The sequence below is a fragment of the Gossypium hirsutum genome, chromosome D11, assembly GCF_007990345.1.
Source record: "Gossypium hirsutum isolate 1008001.06 chromosome D11, Gossypium_hirsutum_v2.1, whole genome shotgun sequence".
In the NCBI taxonomy this organism is placed as follows: Eukaryota; Viridiplantae; Streptophyta; class Magnoliopsida; order Malvales; family Malvaceae; genus Gossypium; species Gossypium hirsutum.
Genome location: NC_053447.1, coordinates 68447890 through 68460130, shown reverse-complemented (window position 1 = coordinate 68460130; position 12241 = coordinate 68447890). Strand labels below are relative to the sequence as shown.

The window sequence follows — 12241 nt, the reverse complement described above, 5'->3', positions numbered from 1 at the left end:
AAAATAGTTTGGTGATGGGATTAGGTTCTCATGCAAAGCTGTATTTGTTGCTTAGGATCGCATTTGTATGACATTTTCCCAGCATTTTCTTCCACTAAGCTCAGTAATGCCATTGATTCAATGTTTGCAGATTATAATGGCGAAACCAGCTGCAGGTCCAGCGAGGAGAGATAAATGAAACTATTGAATTTTTAAAAGAAAAAAAATATGAATAAGTGTCTCACGAGCAAAGATTTTCTAATTGAATATTCGTGCATACTTTATATTCATATTTGAATAAATATTAAAAATAAATGTCTAAACATAAATATTTTATAAAAAAATAAACTGAGGAGTTGGAATAATATAATTTGTACTTCAAGTCATGAAATTTAAATGATACTTTATTAGAAGGGATTAAATCTATTTAAGTACCTTTAAGGATTTATATTTAATCTTTTAAATATATAAAAACAGTTTTGACTGATTAAATTGAACACATAAGTTGGTCTCCAATAAAAATAAAATAATTTTTAACTCAGTTGAAATTATGATAGATCCTTATTAAAGGATTTTGATTTTATCATTACTTGCTTCGTCTCCATTTTTGTCTCACAATTTTGTTTTAATTTGCTTCATCTTCAACTTACAAATAAAATATAGACGTAAGTGAATATATATATAATGGAAATAAAATTTTAATAAAAAAAGGTGAAACCAATCAAAATATACACATTTCGATAATGTAAAAAGGAATGAATTAAGTGACTAAAATTTTAAATGGTATAAAACATTTGAGATATGTACATGCTGAATATGAGTATGAAGGATCATATCTCATACCCAAAACAAGTCTAGAATGATTGTTTAAATGAAATACAAGATGTGTAAAAAAAAACTTAATGGGACAAAGTAGGTTAAGTAGTTTACCACAGTTAATGCTTCTTTCTTGATTGGCCCATTACAAAATTGAAAAAATTTTGCATCCGTTTTGGTTGCGGCTCTTCTTCCTCCGTTTCCTCATACATATTACGTTTCCGTTTTATGTGAGAACTGTTGGATAAATGGCAGTACAAAGAAGCAAACCGAATGGAAGCAAAAAGAGAACTAAAAAAAAACTCAGCAAAGAATTGTAACTGAAGTCATATATTTTTCATTCAAATTTTGAATATATGAAGGTTACAAACAATTTGACAGTTACCTACTAATTTAACTGCCCTTACTTAATACATACTAAAACATAGCAACTTGCTTACAAAAGAAAGCTGGCATACCAGCTATTACATCAGTCAAACTTCCTACTATCTTAGCTAACTCATTACAAAGATTTAGGCTAAGTTCCATAGGAACAAAATATTCAAAAAGTAATTCTATAATTGAACCAACTCCATTTCTTTGCTACAAAATAGTATAGCAGCTAAACTTGTACAATTTGCTGCTGTTGGTCTTTTGACCAAATTGTTGTTGTTGGTTCTTTGTTGCAATGCAGGCCATGGCTTCAACACTCCTCCTTGGACTATATGCAACAAACACCAATCCTTTCCTTCAAAGCATTAAATCGGTTGGCTCCCAATGATTTAGTTAAAATATCAGCTATTTGAATTTCTGAGCTGCAATGAACTAAGCTAACTTCCCTCGATTGCTCAGCTTCTCTAACAAAATGGAATTTGATTTTGAAGTGTTTAGTCTTACCATGGAAGACTGGATTCTTGGCTATGGCCACTGCTGATTGATTATCCATTCTAATCTCAGTAGGTTGAGCTTGATTTTCATTCAAGTCATCCAAAATCTTTCTAAGCCAAATGGCTTGATTTACTGCTGCTGCAGCTGAGATATACTCAGCCTCTGCTGTGGATTGTGCAACAGTTTGTTGCTTCTTTGAACTCCAGCTGAAAACACTTGAGCCTAAAGTGAAAAAATAACCTGAAGTGCTCCTCATGTCATCAACTGACCCTGCCCAATCGCTATCAGAATAGCCTACAAGTTTCAGCTCCTTTGCCCTCCAAAACTTCACACCAGCATTGATGGTTCCTTTGACATACCTTAACACTCTTTTTGCTGCCTTCAAATGTGCCACATTGCAGCAGTGCATAAATCTTGAGAGTAGATTAACAGCATAGACAATGTCTGGTCTAGTTGCTATTAAATAAAGCAGACAACCAATTAAGCTTCTATATGTTCTCTCATCTACTCGATCATGCTCACTGACACTTGACAATTTTTCCCCCAATGCAGCTGGTGTTGTGACTGATTTGCATTTCATCATGCAAAATTTTTCAAGCACTTTGGAAGTAAATGTCTGTTGACTTATGAAAATACCATCACTTCCTTGTTTGATTTCCATACCAAGAAAATAAGTCATTCGACCAAGGTCAGTCATTTCAAAGACATGTTGCATCTGCTTCTTGAAGTCTTCAATAAGTTCATGTTTGCAGCCAATGACCAGCAGATCATCAACATACAAGGAAACAATTAGTAAAGTTTCCTTTTGATCCTTCTTAACATAGAGTGTAGGCTCACTGACACTCTTTGTGAACCCAAGCCTTGCCAAGTAGCCATCAATCCTCTCATACCAAGCTCTTGGAGCCTGCTTTAGGCCATATAAGGCCTTTCTCAACTTGTAAACCTTCTGTTCTTCACCAAGGACATCAAAACCTTCAGGTTGCTCAATGAATATTTCTTCATTAAGAAAGCCATTTAAAAAGGCTGACTTAACATCCAAATGATGCACCTTCCAGTGCTTTTGAGCTGCCAAAGCAAGCAGTAATCTGATAGTATCCAACCTTGCAACAGGTGCAAAGGTTTCAGAAAAATCAACCCCTTGCTACTGACTATACCCTTTCACAACCAATCTGGCCTTGTGTCTGTTCAAAGTACCATCAGCATTGTTTTTAGTCCTAAAGACCCATTTGACACCAAGTGTCATTCTTCTGAATCATACTTAATTCAGTTTCCATAGCCTCTTGCCAGCACCTTTCTTTTGCAGCTTCTTCAAAACATGAAGGCTCTACTAGAGTTACTGCACATCTTTCATAAATGTTTGCTAATGTCCTGGTGCCTCGAACAGGTTCATCATCATAGTCATCTTCAGTTATTGCTTCATTTTCAGCTTCCTGCAAATCAACATCATTCTGATCTGCCTCAGGCAAATTTGCTTCAATTCCATCCCATTTCTAGCTACTTGTTTCACTGAATTTCACATATCTACTCACTACAATCTTCTTGGTCAGTGGATCAAAGACTCTGTATCCTTTTTTTACATTGTTGTAGCCAACAAACACACCTGGCATGGACCTCCTGTCCAACTTGGTTCTTTTCTCCTCAGGTACCAACACAAAACATAAACAGCCAAATACTTTCAATTGTGAGACAGATGGTTTCTGTCCAAACCATGCTTCAAAGGGTGTTTTACCCTTGACTGCATTAGTTGGTAGCCTATTCAACAAATAAACAGCTATATTCACAACTTCAGCCCAAAAAACATTAGGCATTTTAGCCTCAAATAACAAACACCTAGCCATATCAAGGACCGTTCTATTTTTCCTTTCACAAACACCATTTTGCTGTGGTGTGTACACAGTAGTCAATTGATGTTGAATTCCAGCATCATCACACAATTTTTGAAACTTCTGAGATACATACTCAAAACCATTGTCAGACCTCAAACATTTCAGTTTGCAATTTGCTTGGTTTTCGACCAAGGCTTTAAATTTGCAGAAAGAGTCATAAACATCTGACTTATGCTTCAAAAAATTTACCCAACAGAACCTTGAATAATCATCAATGAAGAGTACAAAGTACCTGCTGCCATTTAAGGAGGTAGTCTTCATTGGTCCACAGATGTCTGTATGAACAAGCTGAAGTTTCCCTTGTGCTCTCCATGCCTTGTTGACTGGAAAGGGTAATCTGGTCTGTTTGCCTAGCTGACAGACCTCACATACAGCATCCTTTTGCTCGATTTTGGACATGTCACTGACCAGATCCATTTTGTGCAACATGTTCAGTGAATTGTAGTTCACATGCCCCATCCTCCTGTGCCACAAATCAGTCTCATCAGACTGAGATGCATATGCCTTAGCCTGAAGCTGATTCACATTTATAATGAAAGTCCTGTCTTACATAGCCACTGTGGTTAACACTTCACCAGCAGCATTTTTGATCAAACAGTTCTTGCCTTCAAAAATCAGAGAATAGCCTTTCTCCAATAACTGGCCAACACTTACCAAGTTTTGGTCAATATCAGGTACATAGAGAACCTCTGAAATGGTTTTAATACCTGACTTGGTGCTTATCAAAGCCTTGCCTTTCCCTTTTGCCTCCAGTAGCTCACCATTGCCAATTCTGACTTTGGACTTGAAGGTGGTGTCAACCTCCTTGAATATACTCTTCTCAGAAGCCATATGGTGGGTGCATCCACTGTCAATCAGCCAAATTTTGCTAACCTTGCTCGAGCTTGCAAAGCATGATGCTGAAAAAACATGCTCTTCTGGTGCTTCAACCTCTTCTGCAGCTTGAGCTTGGCTTTGAAATTGTGGTTGTGTTTTTGACTTGCTCTTACAGACCTTTTCAATGTGGCCAAATTGCTTGCAGGCTCTGCATTGAATGTCTGGTCTGTACCAGCAGTATTTCTCAAGATGAGTAGTCTTCTTGCAATGGACACAAGGTGGGAACTTCCTTTTGACAGGTTCTTTCTTCTTCTTCTCAGTCCAAGGCTTCTTGCCTTTGGCATTTAAGTTTGCACTTGAGCTTTCTCTGCCTCTAGCCTGAAAATCTCCTTCATAGTGGTCCTCTTGCCTATTTGCCCTTCTCTGCTCTTGAGCATAAAGAGCATTTATAAGCTCAGTCAAAGGGATCGTTGATAAGTCCCTTGAATCTTCCAGGGAGGAAATTTTTGCCTCATACTTCTCTGGCAAGGTTGTTATGACCTTCTCAACCACTCTTTGGTCACTGAATTCTTCCCCAAGCAGCCTTATGTTGTTGACAGTAGCCATGATTCTGTCAGCATACTGCTTGACGGTTTCTGAGTCCTTCATTTTGAGATTTTCAAAGTCTCTTCTCATGTTGATTAGCTACTGTTGCCTGGTCTTGTCAGACCCCTGAAACTCCTCCTTGAGTTTATCCCAGGCCTGTTTTGGAGTGTCACAAGCCATTATTCTTATGAAAATAACATCAGAGACTCCACTTTGAAGGCACGACATAGCCTTGTACTTCTTGGCACAGTCTTCATTGTGCTGCCTGATTTGGGCTATGGTTGGGTTGGCTCTTAGTGGTGGTGGCTCAGTGTCATTGAGAACAACATTCCACAGGTCATGTGCCTGCAGATATGTTCTCATTTTCACTGCCTAGATGTTGTAATTTTCTCCATCAAAGACAGGTGGAGGAGGTGGTGTAAAGCTCATTTTTCAGCAAGCAAAACAACCTCTTCTTCTTTTGTTTCAAATACAATTTGCTTAATGATAGTGTACAACCAAGGCCCTCAAAGACTGAAAGCTCTCGATACCATTTGTTGGATAAATGGCAGTACAAAGAAGCAAACCGAATGGAAGCAAAAAGAGAACTAAAAAAAAACTCAGCAAAGAATTGTAACTGAAGTCATATATTTTTCATTCAAATTTTGAATATATGAAGGTTACAAACAATTTGACAGTTACCTACTAATTTAACTGCCCTTACTTAATACATACTAAAACATAGCAATTTGCTTACAAAAGAAAGCTGGCATACCAGCTATTACATCAGTCAAACTTCCTACTATCTTAGCTAACTCATTACAAAGATTTAGGCTAAGTTCCATAGGAACAAAATATTCAAAAAGTAATTCTATAATTGAACCAACTCCATTTCTTTGCTACAAAACAGTATAGCAGCTAAACTTGTACAATTCGCTGCTGTTGGTCTTTTGACCAAATTGTTGCTGTTGGTTCTTTGTTGCAATGCAGGCCATGGCTTCAACAAGAACTGCTACCTACTGATCCATGGTTGAGAGCAACGTGTTGGTGGATGTGTTCAAAATTTGGAGAAGATGGAGTGGTATGGCACTGCAACTCTTTTATTTCTTCCAAATCTTCCTCGTACATTATTCTAAAACCATACTTCTTTACCTTAACACGAGGGTCATCTACTCCTAATTCGTTATTGAAAGGCAAATAAAGCTCATCGCGTAGTTGATATTTATCCTCCAAGTCAAATGGATCTATTGCATTACGCGGAAAATAACGAATAAAAAGGTGATCTTTCATTATGGGCCTGTCAAAGAATGGAGCGACCCACCGGTTTCTACAACCAATTGGTCGATGATTTCCACCAAAAATAGATCCATCCCATCTGATAGCCCTTGAAGCATCTTTATTGACAAAAATGCAGCAACAAGCAACTCCAATCCATTCACTATCTTCGTGAAGGCTGATAGGTAGGGGTATCTTAACTGAAGAGTCACTTTTTTGTTGGCTAAACCATTCTGGAATTTCACTTCCGGGCACCAAAATATCAAAGAAGTCATTATCAAGCCATTTTCCAGAATTTGGAAGTGCCTGCAAAATAAAACACAAGTCGTCTGGTAACTAAAACCATAAATTCTCAAGTATGAGATTTTGTAAGAGAGAAAAAATAGATTAATAGACCTTAAGATGTTCTTTCAGCAGTGCTACTGCATTGATTTTCTCAGCAAATTTGAAGCAGTTAATGGCATGAATGTTATCACCAACCACTAAATTGCTTACTTTTGATGGACTTACTTCAAGTGAAAAACAATCATCAATTATCACACTTTCTATACTTGTTGGTAGCTCAGGCAACGATTTAAGCATCTTGCAATCTGACAATACAATACAATGAAGCTGGGAAAGTTGAGTAAGAGCCAAAGGAATGGTGATGAAATTGTTACCACAAAGATAAAGATAACTCAAAGAGGATAGACCAGAAATATCACTAGGAGTATCTGCTTCACCAAGAGTGCACAGGTTGCAATTTGACAATTCAAGAGACTCAAGCTTTGAGAGTCGAGTAAGAGATGCAGGTATGCTGACGAAATTGTTACCACTCAAATCAAGTATTACCAAATAGGATAGACCAGAAATATCAGGTGGAATATCTCCTTCACAAAGATTGCAGTCCCTTAGGTTTAGCACACTTAAAGAACTCAAACCTGACAACAAAGGCAACATCCGAGCCATGGGATTCGTCCTCCTTCCTTGGATTACCTTGAACAGAGAAGGCAAATTTGGTAGTGACTTATATGATGGTCCCTTGCGCCCATTGAAAGACAGAACTTCAAGATTTTTAAATTGAAAAATGAAGGATGGTGGTTCTGTTATGGCTGTTTCACTCAAGTCGAGCTCTTCCAAAAGCTTTGCATGCTGTAAATTCTCCGATAAATTTTCCACTCTATAACAACCGGCAAGATCTAGAGTTTTTAGACGTTCCATTTTTCCACCAATCTCCAGAAACCTTACAAGACTTGAGCAACCCGAAAGAATTAATGTTTCAAGAGATTCCATTCTAATTTTGGTTGGAAGAGTCCTAAGACTTTTGCAGTCTCTTAAACTCAAAAGTTTAAGGCTCTTAAGCACCCCGATTGATGGATGAACATCCACTAATTTGGTACAACCTGCCAAAATCAAAACTTCAAGATTTGATGCTGTTGTGAAGTCTGGTGTCTTGATCAGGTTTTGGGACCCTTCGAGGTTCACTATTTTCAAGTTAGACAAGGGCTGTTGAAGACCACAATAAATTAGAAACAAATGAGAAAGCATAACAATGCTCATTTTTGTTTTTTTTTGTTTTACCTTAATCAAAGTTTAATAATTTATATTAAAATAAGCTAAAACACAAGGATAAGATGAGTTAATTCTTACTCTATTTCCCTTCCATAGTTGTTGAATGTGACTACATCGTAAAAGAAGTGCGACAAGGTTGTCCGGTTGAAAGCTTGAAGGCAAGTATCTTAAAGGGTATCCTTTCCAATCTAAAAGTCGTAGTTCATTAGAAAGATATTTGAGATCATCACAATTTAAAAGGCAAAACACTTTGAGCAATCTCAGTTTTTTCATCTTCAAGAAGGTATCCGCACTCAAATTGAGCATCTTGTTCGATTCCCTAATATCAATGAGCAAAGCAAAAATGAGCTTCAGAATATACTAAAACATTCAATATCTAAAAGAAATGTTGCATCAATATTATTTTTTAAGTACTCGTATCCAATACTTATATCTAATGCACATTCGTATATGGGTATTAAGATATGATCCTTTAAGAACCTTTTAAATATGTGAAAAAAAATTTTAAATTTCTTTTTAATATACCCATATTAAAGAGATACTTATATCTAATAATTACATCCGATGTTAAATTGCCTAATCCTAAAAAATTGAATTAATATGTTGATTTATATTCGGTCCACAAACAATGCATAATTTACAAGTTAATGAACCAAACAATGTCACATAATTAAAAATGAAACCATTTTCATTAAAAAAATTTGATGACATGTTATAATCTAATTCGTTGATATACACTTTTAGTACATTAAATATTTACTATTAATTTTCACAAAAAAAATATACCATTAATATTTCAAAAATACATACATTTCTCTTTTGATTCTTTTGAAAAAGTAAATATATTGCTAGATAAATTTCATAATTAAACATTGAAATATTGAATGTCAAAAGTTTTGCTATATTTTTTTTCTCATATTTAAAAATAATAATTATTTACAGTACACATAGATATATGTTTATGTGTGTCTTCTTACCTTTTATTATTGATGATTATGCCTTCAACCATTTCTGTAGCCTAAAAAAGATCAAGAACAGATAATAAGAAAATAAAATAAATGGTGAATAATGTAGGATAGAAAAGAAATAATATGTAACTTTTGTTGAATAACTTACAGTGTTTTTTGTTAGGACATGATGGATGTCCCTTTCCTCCCACAATCTGCAACGTTTTCCAGGTTCATCAACACATTTTTCTCTAACAATTGTTCTTCCCATTTCTTGCAACAAGTCATGCATCTTCAAATATTTGCTGTGTTCATCGACTTTTAGGAGAGATTTTTTAACGAGAACATCAATTCCAATATCAGGAAAAAACTCACAACCATGCAATACTTTGATTACAAAATCTTTCTTCTCCCCCTTGAAGAAGCATGCTATATCTAAAAATATATTCTTCTCCCTTTCTCCCAGTCCGTCAAAACTGATTCGAAGTTTATCATGAATTTCTTTATTAGAATCTCTTTTAAGTCTTTCGATCGCACTTCTCCATTGAGTCGCATCTCTACCGCACAAAAAGGAACCTAAAACTTCAAGAGCTAAAGGGAGTCCACCAGCATAATTTACAACATGTTCAGAAAGCTCAATGAAATCATCTTTCTGCACTGTATCACTATGAAAAGCTTTCAGACTGAAAAGTTGAAGCGCATCTTTGGGATTCAGTGTTGTGGGCATATACACGTCATTAACTTGGCAACATCGAAGCAAATGTTCGTCTCTTGTTGTTACAATGATTCTACTCCCTAATCCGAACCAATCATGCCTTCCAACCAAGCATTTTAGGTGTTGTATGTTATCAACATTATCAAGAACAACAAGAACCTTTTTGTGAGACAACCTATGGCTAATTATGTCACTCCCTTCATGAACATCGAAAAAGTTGAAGCATTCACCATGAAAGATCTGTGAAAGAAGTTGTTTCTGTAAAGAAACTAGTCCGCATTTGTCTGAAACTTCTCGAATATCAGCAATAAAGCTTTTACCTTCAAAATGAGGTGACATTTGAGTGTAAGCAACTCTTGCGAGTGTCGTTTTACCGATGCCTCCCATTCCGCAAATTCCTAAAATGCGGACATCATCTTCCCCAATGTTTATTTTCAAATACAAATCCTCCAAGCGTTCACTAATACCAACCAAGTCGCTAAGAGTAACTGGATATGTCTGACATAGTTTTGCTGATATCTTCTTAACAATGTCTCCAATAAATTCAGATTCATGCCTAAAAAAAAGAAATTTTAATATTTTGAGTGATATGTTTCGAATGCACTTTCTTTTTCAATGAATCATGAAACATAAAATAGTTTGGAAGAAAACAAGAACCAAGAATAAGAAAGCAAGACCTGTTGCCGAGCCAGAAGACAAAATTTTCTCTTTTATTGAAACACTTTTCAATTAAACACATCGGATTAGAAAAAAAGAAAAAAGTTATACATACATACATATATATACATATATCCAAAAAACTAGAAAATAGAGAAGAAAAGAAAGAATTACCTGTTATTTAAATGCCATCCCTTGACTGCAGCCACTTGAATTAAAGCATTTCGCCACCTTTGGATCTTCTCACTTTCTTCTTTGTATCTCTCTTCATGTCCGGTAAATGCTTCTTCCACTTTCCCTTTTTGTTTTCTTAAATCAGATGGATCAACATCGTAAAAAATTGGAAACACTTTATGGCCGTCGTTGTTATGTTGTTTAACAATCTCAGCAAGCTCCTCCAAGCACCAACTTGAAAAGGCATAAGTTTGTGAAAAAACGATTACCGAGCACCATGATTGCTGAATTGCTTTAAAGAGTTCTGGCGCGATCTCTTCGCCGGCCTCCAGCTTTGGATCATCTCTGAAAGTGACGATCCCACTCCTCTTTAGAGCAGCATAGAGATGATCGGTGAAGTTTTTGCGAGTATCTTCACCTCTAAAACTCAAGAAAACATCATATTTCTTTGTAGAAATGTATGAGGAAGTTGAAGGTAATGACAACATGACGATGTTTGAGAAGAAAATATATATGTGGATTTAGTGTTCAAAATCAGAAAATTGATCGCTCAACACGCCAGAAAGAAACTAGAAACAATAAGTATATGAGAGTGAAGATTGAGAAAAACAGGTGAAAATTCCAGGGAAGAATAAAGGACGTTTCTAAGCAATTTCTCTATAACCTTTTCATTTTCGAAATGAATACGAGTAGGTGTGGACATTGGGTGATGCATGTTCTTTCCAGGAAGAATCCAAGAAGGTGGGTGTTGACAAAATGGAGCCTACAATAATTCTAAGTAATAAGTAAAGTGTTGGACGGTTTGTGTTTTACTTTCATTTACATAATCATATAATTGTCTATATAACTATATATTAAAGGAGTATTTGGAGACACCTGTCCAGGGAGGACAATGCGTTATTTTAATTTCGGTCCCTCACATTTTGCCTTTTATATGATTAAGTTCTATTTGCAGCATTTAAAATGTTCATTAGGTGCAGACTAATTAAATTAACTTATATTTACTCACTATCATAAAATTTTATGTATGAAAACAATTTATTAATTTAATGTATAGGATTTTTTTTTCTTTTACATTATAAGAAAACGTTAGAATTTCAATTTTAGTTTTTTTATTATGCCTAAATTTAAGATTTAATTTCTAACCTAATTTAATCATATATTTTTATAATGTTATTAGTTAGACATATAATTAATTTTGTTGACTTTTCTATTAGTTATAGCATCATAAAGATGATCCGTGAAGTTGTTGCGAGTATCTTCACCTCTAAAACTCAAGAAAACATCTTATTTCTTTGTAGAAATGGAGGAAGAAGTTGATGGTAAAGACAACATGAGGATGTATGAAAGGAGAAGAATATCTCAATCTGGTGCTCAAAATCAGAAAATAGATCGCCCAATATCCACAAAGAAACTAGAAAACGTAAGTATATGTGTTGTTCCAATAGGGTCGGAAGCGTGTAAATTATTGTACTAAAAAATCACACAAAGTTCAATTCCCAGGAAAGAGAGGTGGATCACATGGATCTCTTAAATACCAAGTCTTTCCTTAGACAGAATATCCATTCTATAGTAATTTAATAGCACAATTAAATACTACTATTATACCCTCAAATATTGAAAGAAAAATAGGACAAGAAAGAACACAAGAGTTTTAACGAGGTTCGGTAAATTATACCTACGTCCTCGGGCACTAACACCAGATGATAACTTTACTATCTCCAAAATATTACAAACAAATAGAATTCCTTAAGAATTCTCAAATGGGAGAAGAGAGAAAACTAAGAGAGAAAGATTGGTTAGGATGATTGAAATGAGAAATGGTTAGGCCTATTTATAGTTGAGGTTCATGGACTAACTTGCAAATGGCCTAAAAAATTAGGGACCAAAATTGCAATTATCCCATTCAACTTTAAACAACTTGCCTATCACTTTTTTTTCTTTCTGTGCCACTTGCACCTCCCATTTTTGACTTTTCAACCCCTTTTTAATTT

The 12241-nt window shown here is 35.4% G+C and overlaps 1 protein-coding gene across 1 annotated transcript; it reads right to left on the bottom strand.

Moving 5' to 3' along the window:
* Positions 1-5634: 5634 nt before the first annotated feature.
* LOC107954954 (disease resistance protein RUN1) lies at positions 5635-10754 on the bottom strand. The gene is made up of 6 exons (XM_041105015.1): positions 10248-10754; positions 8871-9972; positions 8732-8772; positions 7833-8073; positions 6600-7688; positions 5635-6509 (listed from the first exon to the last, which is right to left on the bottom strand). The coding sequence occupies exons 1-6, from the start codon at positions 10733-10735 to the stop codon at positions 5928-5930; spliced, it is 3543 nt and encodes a 1180-aa protein (XP_040960949.1). The 5' UTR covers positions 10736-10754; the 3' UTR covers positions 5635-5927.
* Between the last annotated feature and the right edge of the window lie 1487 nt (positions 10755-12241).

Excerpts from the sequence above, each read along its gene's own strand:
- LOC107954954 (XM_041105015.1), bottom strand. The coding sequence starts at position 10,735 with ATGTTGTCATTACCTTCAACTTCCTCATACATTTCTACAAAGAAATAT. Across the intron at positions 8,074-8,731 it reads ATAATCATCAATAATAAAAG|GGAATCGAACAAGATGCTCA; the intron begins GTAAGAAGACAC and ends CATTGATATTAG. Across the intron at positions 7,689-7,832 it reads AACTATGGAAGGGAAATAGA|CCCTTGTCTAACTTGAAAAT; the intron begins GTAAGAATTAAC and ends GGTCTTCAACAG.